Source organism: Patiria miniata, unplaced genomic scaffold (genome assembly GCF_015706575.1).
Source record: "Patiria miniata isolate m_02_andy unplaced genomic scaffold, ASM1570657v1 HiC_scaffold_7, whole genome shotgun sequence".
Classification (NCBI taxonomy): Eukaryota; Metazoa; Echinodermata; class Asteroidea; order Valvatida; family Asterinidae; genus Patiria; species Patiria miniata.
The window spans coordinates 6,910,623-6,924,647 of record NW_024037074.1 but is presented as its reverse complement, the minus strand read 5'-3'; the positions used below and the strand labels follow the sequence as shown (position 1 = coordinate 6,924,647).

General features: G+C 39.6%; 1 protein-coding gene across 2 annotated transcripts; it reads right to left on the bottom strand.

The window, feature by feature from the left end:
* Nucleotides 1-31: 31 nt before the first annotated feature.
* Nucleotides 32-13,848, bottom strand: LOC119744700 (enolase-like). Of its 2 annotated transcripts, none has more exons than XM_038220771.1 (13): nucleotides 13,727-13,848; nucleotides 11,689-11,794; nucleotides 10,761-10,915; nucleotides 9,544-9,613; nucleotides 9,137-9,270; nucleotides 8,446-8,521; nucleotides 7,207-7,296; nucleotides 6,553-6,609; nucleotides 5,565-5,710; nucleotides 4,596-4,650; nucleotides 3,885-4,086; nucleotides 2,638-2,805; nucleotides 32-2,115 (listed from the first exon to the last, which is right to left on the bottom strand). In XM_038220771.1, exons 2-13 carry the CDS (start codon nucleotides 11,771-11,773, stop codon nucleotides 2,049-2,051), a joined length of 1,305 nt encoding a protein of 434 aa, XP_038076699.1. In that variant the 5' UTR covers nucleotides 11,774-11,794; nucleotides 13,727-13,848; the 3' UTR covers nucleotides 32-2,048. The 2 variants fall into 2 exon arrangements, with proteins under 2 accessions (XP_038076699.1, XP_038076698.1); XM_038220770.1 differs by having other exon boundaries at nucleotides 13,749-13,848.
* Between the last annotated feature and the right edge of the window lie 177 nt (nucleotides 13,849-14,025).

Sequence of the window (14,025 nt, the reverse complement as noted above, 5' to 3'; positions counted from 1 at the left end):
CAAAATCAAAAATACTGAGTTACTACCAACATGATATACTATAGAGATGTTTTTATTGAACTATCCAAAACCTTTATGCTAAGCATAGGAGCAGTTGATTAGAAAGTTTTTAAAAAAGAACAAATCATTATCTTTTGTTCAATTCACAATTTAATAAAATACTACAAACAGTTTATGCATGCTTATATCTTACACCACATCACGGCAGAATAGGAACTTGAAATATGCAGATATTGCAGAGAAATTTTGCAGAACTAGTCATCAGAAAATAAACTCAGACTAATCACTATGACAAGATCTATGTGGCATTCTCCAACCGTTCTAGTCCTTAATTCTATTAACTAAAGCAAAATAGTTCAGTTTACTCACATTTTGCAGTTGTTTTTTTTTTTCCATTTTATTTTACTTTTTGAAAACTACTTCATTCCATCTTCAAGTCTTTTTGTTTGTATTCCTTTTGACTGACAGCGAAAAAAGGTTCAATTCCACTAATATTCAAATTAGGTTTTGCCCTTCACCGACGTACAAACACTGTATACTCAGTGTGTTACCTCCCGAGTGAAAGTTGGAAAATATCACTCGGTGGGACTCGAACCCACGACCTCCTGCTTTCTAGTACGTCGGTGAAGGGCAAAACCTAATTTGATTTACATCACCCCGACTCAAAATTCCACTAATACTCTAGCAGCTGTTCTAAACGTCACTTCAAAAGTAAACTGTACTAACCCAAACTTCACCTCTGATCAACTGACTTACCGTCAAGTTGGATGTGCACTTGTATTTCACTTGAAAATACTGCAACTGTATATATTTGGAGAGACTTTTAACATCCTTAAAATATATTTATTTTTTTTTCACGCAATAGAAACATAAATTCTCTAACAGTTTCATCATGTAACCAAAAGTCATTCACTTGGGGAGTTTTGTGGCTTTGGCCAGGTTCCCAAGTTGCTGAAAAAAAATCAACCTTCAAACATTTCTTTTGACATTTCAAGTAAAATTCCTTGACTGTCCAACTTTTGGCATTCACAACTTTACTGTATTTTTCTTGAGGTGGCAGGGCGTTTACTAATTTTTTATCAGTCTAGCAACCTATCTACCTCACTTTTTAAAGTTAGAAATGGGAAAGGAGGCAGACTAAGCCTAAACACACCACAAACAAATTTGGAATATCCATTAAAGTGAGAAGTATGATTTTATGCCATGCAAATACAGCTGAAAGACTACAAAACGTTCACTACCGAAAGGAGTACTGTCTGCTCGGACCCATATATGCGTCTTCCTCAGTATTGTAAGCCACAAAGCGATGCATGCTAAAATTCCTGAAAAGTTGTGCTGCCAAATTTGAAATCTAAACCTTTTTTTCTCCCACATTTTCTCGGGAAACTAATTACTTGGTTAATAACCAGGAACAATTGTATTCCGTACTTGTAGACGTCTAGTTATCCTGTAAGTTTCAGGGGAAATTTTGGGAAATTTTGTCTGAAATAACTGCGTGGCTCACAATAGGGAGGAAGTCCAGTACTTATGGGGCTTCGGCCGTATCTAAAATCACATGGCTACGGCTAGAAATAACACACGAGTCTATGGAAAGTGGCTGCAGCCATAAGCCAGCGGCTTCCATAGGAGTGCATGTAATTCACAAACGCAATCTGGCGCCCTCAAGAGTTTGTACAGTGACAGTCTAACAATATCACCATTGGGTACTGCACATCACAACACATGGAATTTCGCATTGCTGCATTTTTGCCTGCCATGATTCTCAAATACCGATAGGTACCCATGATCAAATATGATCTGGTGCCGTTCCGGGAAACTACCCAACTTTAGGTGATCTAGATTCATGGAACCAGACAAAATGGCTGCCAAGTGAAAAGTCCAAGTAAGAAGACAAACACTTCCTTATAATTCATTCATAATATATCTTTAGGGTGGGATCTGATAATTTCTACTCCCTATCTCACCTTAGTGGTTTGACCCAACTACTATGTAAATATAGCCAATCTCTGTTCATTCTGGACCGAACCATTCCTCCAGGAGGGGGGTTCCTACTTCAGAGGGTGCCTGAATTTCACACCAGCGTACACAGCATTGGCTCCAAGTTCCTCTTCAATCCTACAAAGACAATCAAGCAATCGTAAGTACCATAGTTGAATCACATGCTGACACATGCTGACACAAATTTCTGCAAAATGTCACATTGAAATGAAAATCAAGTTGCTTTTAAGACACTAAAGCAAGATTTTAACAGTATCGCAATCAAAAGTCCATCAATTTTGGATACAGGTATTAAGCTAAAAGTAGGAGGAATGACATTTCAAGTGTCTTCAGCCTTTCTGGTTAATCAGAATATCAGGGCAAACCTCGACAATTACACTGAAGTCTGAGGACTAAATTCAATTTTTGTTTTCTAAAAATGGAGAAAATTGACAGACTAAACAGGATTAGATGGAGGATTATGAATTCCTGAATTCTTGACATGAAGGCTGGTCAGGGAACTAAAACATGATGAAAAATAATATTCATCTGATGAATTCAACTTTTATCTTGTTATTGACACGTGTTTATAGATCTGTCGCTCAGAGCTTGCCTGGGTCACTTAAAGTTGGATTGGGTAAAAGATGCCAAAAAACTCACCGTAGTATCTGGTTGTATTTGGCCAGGCGTTCGGAGCGGCATGGGGCACCGGTCTTTATCTGGCCGGTGCACAGCCCCACCACAAGATCAGCAATAAAGGTGTCTTCAGTCTCGCCGCTGCGATGGCTGACCATCACACCCCATCCATTAGACTGGGCCAACTTACACCTGTAAACAACAGGCAATATAATTTAAGAATGATTTGTCCTGTTTCCTTAAGCCTCAAACCATGACTGGCTTCTAGCATTATCAAGAGCAGCCTCGGAGCGTAAATTGTAGAACAATAGGCCGTGCACAGCGGCCAATTCAAGATCAGCACACGGTCCACCTTCACAGACTTCACTTGTGTGTGTGTGTGTGTGTGTGGGTGAGTTTGTCTTACATACGCAGTGTGGACTTCCGAACAAAAGACGTCCACATAATGTAGGTAGCACCGACGTTGTGTGGACTTGCCCCACGTCCACACAGTGTTTCCCCATTTCTGGAAAACAGGTTTAGAGGCATTTTTGGGTTAGGTTTATCTGTAGCAGAATGAAGAGAAACACTAAAGGGAATCATAGAAAAAAAATTGGGTTGAAAGAGTTTTCACAGTTTGAGAAAAATGAGTTTTTTCACTGGTTTTTCTTAACTACACGAAAGCAATGGAAAGTCCACACTAGTCATGTGAAACAAGTATGTGTGTGTGTGTGTGTGTGTGTGTACAAAAGACACGAGGGATCAGCATGTTTAGACGTCAACTGGAGGCGAGTCGTAGCACGCTTGACGTTTTAAACTGTAAGCCGTGCCTGTAAATAAATACAGCTAGTGCATGTTAACACGGCCGCCGACACAATCTGGTTAATCACATAACATTATGTACTAGCTGTCCAACGTTGATAGAACTGTGTCCAGAACAAAACATGACACTTGGAAACAAAACACAGACCTACGCACCCTTGACAGAATAATCGTCATGTGTCAGACAAGTACAAGCAGCAAGGCTAAGGCTGTCTCATACTCTGGGTGAAGGTGAACGCAAACGCCAAATTGTTACTTCATGGCAAGTTTTCGCGCTGCGAATTCGCGAAAGTTGAACACATCCTGACGTCAAATTCGCTTTGCGTTAGCATGAAGTACGAAACGGCCTTTAGGTAGTATCCATATTACTTAGCCACTGCTGGCCACTGCTATGCAAGCGGCTGAATCAAAGTCCCATAGACTCGTATGTAACTGGCAGCCATAGCCATTACAAATTGTCTCTGACTTACGCTTCAATGGACTCGGTCACTGATCCGATCTGGTTGACTTTCAGCAGCAGGCAGTTACAGGCCTTCTTCTCGATGGCTACCTTGATTCGCTTGGGGTTGGTGACCGTCAAGTCATCGCCGACGATCTGGATGTTTGTGGAGCCGGTAAATGCTGACCAAGACTCCCAGTCATCCTGGTCATGACAGTCCTCAATAGATACAACTAGCCAATCAAAACACAGGAATAATGTTTAATAGGAACAACTGGCCAATCAAAACACAGTAAACAATTATTGTTAGACACAACTGGCCAATCAAAACACAGCAAAAAGAATTGATACAATTGTCCAATCAAAACAGAGAAAAAGAAATTGATAGACACAACTTTCCACTTAAAATAGAGGAGAATAAGTAACTAGACTCAACTGTCCAATCAAAATAAGAGCAAAATAACTTATCACAACAGTCCTATCACAAAACAGCAAAATGTCTTGATAGACACAACTATCCAATCAAAAGAGACCAAACATTGTTTGGTTGACAAAACTGTCCAATCAAAACAGGGCATATCCACTTGATCATGGCCACAACGAGCCAATCAAGAGGGTGCATAGACAAAACTGTCCAATCAAAACAGGGTATGTAACTATTTGATAGACAACTGTCCAATCAAAAACACCGTAATTTCACTTGGTAAGCAAAACAGGCCAATATCACAAGCTACCATCTTACCTGGGTAGTTCTGAATGAAATCACGGTACATTTCCGACAGCTTAGCACCGGTCAACTGTGGGAAAAGAAGGAATAAAAAAACCAGAAATCAGGGATATGCCACATTGATAATCAATGTAATGATTCAATAAATCATTCGTTATTGATCAATATTTGATGCACTGATGGATTTTATTAGTCTCATTTCAGGCATACTCTCTTTTGCTCTGCAGCCATGTAATTTTATAAGCACTGTAAGACACCTTGTGAGAAAAGAAATCACAACCTTACTCGAGTGGGACTCGAACCCACAACCTCTTGCTTACTAGTGCAAAAAAACAAAGAAATCGTTGTGTCTGTGCAACAACGTATCTCCTAAAATGGGCCGTACGTGAAACGCGAGTTTCAGAATGTCAGAAGGTCGTTTCTCACTTAATAACTTGGATGTACACAAAAGTCAATGGACGTGGAGATACGACCTTGTTGCATGGAGCGTATTCACGCGAGATACGACTTTGTTGCATGGAGCGTATTTGCGAGAGATACAACTTTGTTGCAGAATGGAGTTACGACCTTGGCCAAGTTCGGGCAAGGACCATTAGTCGACTAGTGGTTGATTTGTGACGTACCTTACGCCTGCGCACTAATAGCAAAGTGCGAACGTCTCTAGTCAAACGCTGGTCAAAATGTCATTGCAAAACGTCTGGATCCTGGCTCCCTGCTGTACGTTATGAACGCGCGCGGCTATGGCTACCAGCGAAGCAACCAACCCCAGTAGGTTGGTTCCAAATAGTCGACTAGCGTAGTTAACCATCGTCGACTATACAGAGTTCGGGCAAGCGTTAGTCGACCAATGGTTAACTATAGTCCTTGCGCGAACTTGCCCTTCGTTGCACTGACGCGACGAAATATACTACATTCCAGAAAGGTTTCAAATATTTTAAACTTATTTTCTCCTTTTGTTTGAAAGATATTTAACAGTTCACTCACCAATTTGCTTGGATCCGGGCTGGGGCTCTTAAAGTCCAAGTCATACTTCCCGTCACGGTAGAATTCCGATGCAGCAACGTCCATGCCGATCTGGACCTTATCAGTGTAACCTGCTTGCTCAATAGCTATCTTCAACAGCTCAAGACCTGATGAGAATCAAATAGAGATTGTACGTAATGGAACAATTTCGGAATTTAAAGCTATCATGGAAAGTTGTGGAAAAGTTGTGGAATTTCATTTTAATAGTTCTGTGGGAACCCTGATAATGGGACTTGAACCCGAGACCCAAGGCTTGCAGTTCCAGGGGGGCTAACAAGGAATCATTATCAGACTTATGCCTGTTTCTGGCATGTTTCCAATTTGGAACAAGGTGTTCCGGAGATAACACATGAGTGCATAGGCAAATCTATCAGTATGGAAAATTCTCTCCAGCCTGTTCCAACTAGGAACAACATGTGTTCCATATTAACCCCTTAACGCTGGCTGACGGCTCTAGACGCAGCTCGAACAAAAGCTGATAAGCCGGGGCACTGCTATTGCCGCATTCCTGCTGCATAGCCGCATCCATTCATAGACAATGACTGAATGCCTGCACGTTCACATTCCACCCAATGTGCAGCTGTCCGTGGCCGCACAATACCGGCGTCAAGGGGTTAACACATTACACACTTGTGTTCCTTAACACATTAGCGCACTTGTGTTACACTGTATTAAACTGTATTACACTGTAGTTACTCCTTGATGAAACCAGTAAAACCAACAGTGCCGGGGCAGTTTTGGGCAGTATAAGAAGTAACAGGCAGGGCAGTTTGGGGCGGTTTGGGGCACAGTACAGACACTAACGTGTTAAACAGCTGGTAGTCCCAGAGGAATGTTCCTGCTTTTGTAGTTTTTAGAAACTCAAAGTACACAGATAAATAGCTATATACTCGGCTCATTAATTTCAATACACAATTCCAAAAGTGCAACAAAAATTTGGAGTACAAACCTTCACGGTTGTCCTGAATATTTGGAGCAAACCCTCCTTCGTCACCGACATTGGTTGCTATAAAACAACAAGTTAAAAAAACTTATAAATCAAGGTGACCATACAATTTTGACCAATAAGTAATGACGGAAATTTCTAATGAGAACAGTAGGCCCGCCTGTACAGACAGCATTTACTTAACTTGTTCTTTTTCAAATGAAAATGACATAAATGAGATGTTAATGTGCGGACTTGTTAGGAGTTATCTAATAAAATATCCCGGATAGGGTGTGGACAATTTCATCTGCAACAGGTATCAGGTAGTAGTTGCAATATTCTGAACAACTTTCCTTGAATCTTCCTGCAATGAAGTTATCATTTTGTAAACAATGCTAATGACTGCACTGTGGGAAGATTGCGGGAACGTTGTTCAAGATCCTGCAACTTATCCCAGACAGGCCTATAGACCCTTATCATGCCGCCACCATTTCAGTCATGTTCCCTGTATCCGATAACAGTACTGAATGACACTTTTTTTCTGCAAAAAGGAACCAGACTATTTTTCCTTCCAGCCTCGCTTTGGTTACATTGATTTGAATGGGAAAAAAAATCCAATGGCTGCAACATGATAATGGTCTGTAGCAGATGAAGTTGTCCCAAACTTCTCAAGCTCACCGTCCTGTCCGTATTTCTTCTTGATGACAGCCTTGAGGTTCTGATAGATCTCTGCGCCGATTCGCATGGCATCCTTGAAGGAACTCGCACCTACAAAACAATATAAGGTAAGCCTAGGAGAGCTGGTCCCAGAGTGCACAAAAGTCTATTCAATTGATTCAGAATTTATTTATTTATTTATTTATTGTATATCCTGGAAGACCTTTTAGTTTTCAAAGGTGCCCAGCAGTAACGACAAACATACAATAGTATAAAAATAGAACAAGCAATAAAAACATTACAAAGATATAATTAAGAAGATTAATGAACAGTAAAATGAGACAAGGTTAATCACGGTTGTTACATGTACATTGGCAGTAAAAAGACAAAAACAAGACATACATGTACATGTACCATAAAATATTAATCTATTAGGTTCTTGTAGAGCTGGCAAGAGTGGGAGGCAAAGGATGTTTAAGTATCGCAGAGAGGTCATTGAATAAATTAACTCCACGAGACGCAAGTTTACGTTTTCCTGAGTTAGATTTGGATAAAGGATGAACAAGATTACCTTGTGAAACAGACCTGGTATTTTATGAGTGGGTACTAGAAACAAAATGGCTATTCACTGCAAGTCTTTTCATGCTGATGGTCTGCTATACAAATATTGAGTGGCTCAGAGTGGAATGGGAGGAATATTATCGCAAGGTAAAATCTGGGGACGAGTGAACTGGAAAAGTCCAGATTTTACCGAGCGATAATATTCCTCCAATTTCACAATTTAAAGCCACTCATCAATATTTGTTTTATATAACTGACATATAGATCCTTGTCATTTGATTTACAGTTAAAATGAACTTCAATTTCAATATAAAATTGGTGGGAAATGCATTTCTCTCTTCCGAACCACCCCTTCATGAAATGTTTGAACCCAACTCTGTAGCTGCTGGCTCTTGTGTAACAATATGCACTACGCGCAACGCTCACACCAGCATGCATTTGCACACAAATATCGCGCCATGGCACAAGGATGATCCTAACTGTTGAATAGTAAATCCCATACACCATGGGCGGATGGGACTATTTGAGCCCCGGCGTGAATGGGAGCAACAATGAATGTCACGTGATGTGCGTTCAACCAATCAAATGACAAGGATCTGTATGTCAGTTATATAAACTAGTATAGTGGATGTTACAGGACATCCTATATGATAGCACTGCCCGGTCCACAAGTGACATAAATCATAACAGAACACCAACCTGTAGGGAGCAACATAAACTCCTGCATAGCCAGTTTATTGCCAGCATGGCTGCCTCCGTTAATCACATTGAAAGCCTAGATGAGAAAAAAAAATCAAAGAAAAAAAATTGTAATCTATTATTCGGCACACTTTCGTATCTTAAAACTTAGTACTCTCCTTTCAATATTCTTATAAACTACTCAACAAAGAGTTTCTACTCTTTTCAGGAATATAGCCATTAACGCATTTCCTATTATTAAATTTGCAAGACTTCGTCGGTGGGACTCGAACCCCTTGCCACTTGCTTTCTAGGTCAGATGTTTAAACTAGTCAACCAAAATCCTGCTAGAACGACCTGCCAATTCAAAATCTGATGTTAAACCCAACACAAGAAAACTTCATCATGAACAATAAAATACTTGTATTTCGGTGCAGAAACTCACAACAGAATTCCATACTCAATGTTGGGTTTTGCCCATCATACTCAGTGTTGTCCGAGGACTTGCAAAAAACTTCACAAGCTTACTCGGGTAAGACTCGAACCCACGACCTCTTGCTTGCAAGTGCAGACATCTTACCACTCGACCACCAAGTTTGCCGGGGTTGGCCGGCTGGTAAGAAATATGTCTGCGAAGGGCAAAACTCAATATCCAATTGACATTTCCCTGATGCAAATTCCTATAAATAGTACAGAATTCCACCTGTCTTACCGGAACTGGGAGAACGACCTTATCATTGCCAGCCAGTTTTGCGATCCACTGATAGAGAGGCACACCAGAGTGTGCGGCCCCAGCCTTGCAGACAGCGAGAGATACACCCAGGATGGCATTAGCTCCAAGCTTGGCTGGAAGGACACCAGGGAAAACAAGTTACCAGTTAACAAAATGTCTTGGAGTTGGAGAGTTGAAAGTTGAAGGATTGTTATGGACAGCAGAAAGTGATTCCTTTTTAATCCTAATCCTTTAACGTCCTTCAAAATCTGGGTGAAGTTACAGTTGACTATTGGCCATATCAGTCTAAACCAAATTTTGCACTTTGCAGCTGCTCAAAACTTTTCAGACATCGTTTCAGAAAATTCTGGTTATGACTTGTACTATCAGCAAATATTTCTACTCACATTTGTTTTCAGTGCCATCCAGATCCAGCATCATCTTATCAACCTCGGCTTGTTTGGTGACATCCGGATTCTGAAAATAAATAAAATATGGAAATTGAAACCCCTAAAATAATGATCTCAAATACTTGAAATATCTAGACACTGCTCAGAAATATCCATAATATTCTCGGAACTATTGTGTATCTTCAGCATTAAAATTTTCTAAAAAAAACGAAAAATGAGGACGAGTTCATCATCACAAGCCTGCCGGTCCGAAGTCAAGTCAAAAGCTACTCCAATAAACTGTGACAAAGGCACTGTTCATGCCATGCTACTTACGACTTAGTCCGAGTATCACCCGTTATCCACGAAGCCAGGTCTCTTGAATAACGTCTGATATGTCTAAACATGCAGATATATGCAAGCCGCGCACCAGCCAATGGGAGTCGACTTTACTAAAATCGTGATGTCATTTCATTCCCAAATCAGGACTAAAACTGTGATTGGTCAATTCGAATGCAGTGTTTTGTAATACAACAACAGCCGGGCGCGTGGCGAGTAACATAATACAGAGCGCGTGACCATAGGCTTTGTTGCTGTGTCTAGCGGTTTTTTTTTTTATCCATGTCTAGACGGGACAACGGGTGAATGACCGAAGACCCGACATAGAATGCGCCCGCTGATTGGTCAAAATCTAGAGGTGAAGATGTGGTTGTCTTGCATAATTAATCAGCGAATCTCTTCAAAATTATAGATTGCCATGGTCTATTACATAGACTACTTATGACTAGGCTTGGGATTGATTTGTGATTTCTCTTGTGATTGATTTGTGATCAACTTGTGAGTGACTTGTGATTTGACTCTTGATTTATTTTTGATTGATTTGTGATTTGATTTATAAGGCTGAGTAAAAAAGAAATTGTTAATCTGAAAAAATGAAGGAGGCGGCCCCTTATTTTTCCCCCAAGATGGTGGATTTTCAAAGATGGCGGATGGATTCATCCATTTTCTCGACTCTTTGGCTGACACAAAATTGTGTCCAAAGGAGCCGTCACCCTCTCTAATAGCTGCAATTGTTGTTGGAAACAAATAAAAAGACAATATATTGACAAAATTTGCACAATAAATTGCAAATGTATGACTAAAAACAAAACAAAGGAAGCATGTGGGAAAAGGGAACCAGGCATGGAGGAGAGACTGGTTTATTCTTTTACTAGGCCCAACTCTGGCAGGTTTACCTTTGAGATCAGAGCTGGCCCGATGATCTCATTGACATTGGCAATCGCTTTCTCCACTCCCTTGCCCAGGTATTTCTTCGGGTCTTTATCTCGGAGCTCCAAGGCCTCGTAGATTCCAGTAGAAGCCCCGCTTGGCACAGCTGCCCGGAAAACTCCTAGAAATCACATCATTTTTGGTTTTTTTTTAATGGTTACACATGTGTCAAATTCATTTAAATCAATGATATAATCAATGATATAGATTTGTACATCTTGCAGCCATTTTTGTTACCTTAAGGCCTTTTTTGAGGCTGCGTCATTCTTTTTTAATTTTTTTAATTTCAGGCATAACATTTTTTTCTAAGGTTGTTTCAGAAGTTAATGCATAGTAGCTTTACTAATGTTCAATAAGCACTTTAATTAAGAAGGTTTTGTAGTCATCAACTTGTAGACAACTACCCAGAACTATCAAATAGAAAGGGCCTCCTCCTTTTTAAGGAACATATCGTGTAAGCTATAAAATATGGCTACTTTGGCCCATTTTTCAATTAAAAAAAATTACCCTCATCCTCCTCGTTTTAGGAAAACCCGGACGATCAACTGGTGTGTTTTTTTTACTTGGCCTAATTCAGTAATACATGTATAAAGGGGTCTACTTCAGTATAATAATAACAGGTTCTTATCCCTAAGGAACCATAGCACACACCCCAAAGAAGACTGCAACGCAAAGGACGTATTGTCTCTCACTACCTCCCTCAAAGCCTAAATAACAAGGAAATAATGCTAATTGTAAAATTGAACTTTTCTGGTAGTGTATACAACTGAATGGCCTCAACAGAAACTCTACAACCGACCCCTTCCTTCTATCTAGAATGTCCTTAACAACCTTTTTATTCTATCTTTCTCATTCCGTACGTAATTCATATCCCCAGGGATTGAATGTTATTACCCTTCTCCGTTGTCAGATCAACTTCCACAGTTGGGTTGCCCCGGCTGTCGAAGATTTGACGAGCGTAAATCTTGGTAATCGGCATGGTGTTTCACTGGGACCGGATCTGTGCAAAAAACACATTGAATTTGGCATACTTAGGAAAATGGTTTTATAATACCAAGGCAAATAATTATCGGATATATTTCTGCAAGAAAACTATATGGCAGTTAGTCAGAGGGCTTGTGGGTGTGCAGTTTTGGGTACACTCTTTGAAACGCTCAGGATCACTTATGGATGCCTCAACAAGTTCAAAACCACTTGATGCCATTTTTGAAAAACCTTTTATGGGTGGGGCCATGACATTATGAAATCTGCAAAAAACTATTCCGATAATTTCACTTTTCTTTTTTTCGTATTTGGACAGCTCACCCAAGTGCTACTTGATGAGAATGATATAATTCCAGAATTGTGCCTCTGTCGGGGGTGGGGCCACATCTTAAAAAAGTGGGGGGGGGGGGACAAAAGGTGTAAACAGAAAATCTAGCTGTCAAATCAAAAACCTTTTGTTCCCCTTTGGGGGCGTGTCACAGTTTTTTTCCTAAAAAGGAGGCACACCTTAAATATGAACAAACAACAACAATCTAACCCAACTTTCCATTTTTTTTACGACATTAAATAAGCAAACCTATAAAGCTTGTTAATATTTCCATGAAATTTTAGCGGGTATGTCTTTGTTTTTAGGCATAAAACTAAAATGTCCAAAAGTGGTAGGAAAGAGTGACTTCTCATGAAAGGCCAAATTCAGGTGGGTTTTGGGGTCTGAAATAAGCAAAATAAAAGTTTATTCTACTATACACTGTAAACGTATCTCAAACTGCTATATGTTCATTTGATAACTGAAATTGACACAAAATTTGTTTGTTTACTCAAAAAATTTACTCATTTCTGTTTTCCCCACCCCCAAATTATGAAAGGTGTCCACGCCCCTTAAAGAGAAAATTTGTCCTAAATTTTGTTTCAACATGTAATTCTCAACTCAACTTTTTCATCTACTGCAAAAAGTCTGAATAAATGACTCGCATTTTGGGCTTATTTCGCCATTGTTTTCCAAATAGATGCCACGCCCACAAAATGGTCCCTGTAAAATGGGTACTCGTTTGGGCTCAAAAAACAATACCCCCAAAACAATCTTCTGTGGGTAGAAAACAATGGCATCAAGTGTATTTGGATGTTTAGGTTTTCACTAATAAAATCCCTGAAATTTTCAAAGAATGTACCCAATTTAGCATATGATTTTTACCCAAATATAATCACTTCAAAACTTTAAATTAAATCATATTTTTTTTAATATTAGAAATTAAATGTTTTCCTGACTTTTTTTCTCCTGTGCACTGTATTTTTCATTCTTGCATTTCTGGAAAATGAAGCTGGTTAGGTTAGTGGTAGTCCGAGTAACTTGTTTGGACCCAACTTATCGCCTTTTTTAACATTTGGACATGGTCTGGCGACTATCAGTATCACCAGACCATGTCCAAATGTTAAAAAAGGCGATAAGTTGGGTCCAAGTTACTCGGACTAGGTTAGTGGGGGATGAAAGGGGTGCATAATATTGGTCGGTTGGATTGGACTCCTTCAATTCAATTCAATTCATTCACTGAACAAAATACAAGTCAATAGGCCCTACAACACAATTTCACAATTAATTTCCAAGTTAATCGAACAGAAAATAAATGTTAAGTGGATAAACTGCTCAGACGTAATTTGGCTTGTTATGTTAATTTCGCTCCTTGCGTTCCAAAAATTGAACCAGTATTAAGCGCATAATTTCCGCCCGCAAAACCTCGGCGAGCTGCACGTACGCACGCAATCTGACACGTCCGCCACTACACTGTGAGTCCGTACGTACGGGTACCGGTAGCACATCCCATTGAAATGATCATTAAAAAAATCGACCCCGGTGCTGCAAGTTTACCCTTAATATTTCTTATTAAATGACAACAAAGAGCTGCCATTTTGAAACAGTATTATGAACAAGCTTTAATGTACAGATAATTACTTGTTGATGAAGCTTTATTTACCTCAGATTGCAGAAAACGGGGAAAGAATGCGAGTTATTTCACCACAGTCTACCGCACAGATCATCCGAGCCAGGCCCAAGAAACCGGCAGGTCACAACTTTTCAACTTTGACCTACAATATTCATTATTACGTTATATAAAATTATTGATAAGATGAAATACAGTTAACCACAATTTTTAATGAAAACAATAGGTAACCATAAATAAAATCAGAAATAAGCTGTAATAATTTTATTTTACATTTAATGCAATTACAATTAATAATTATTTGATTCTT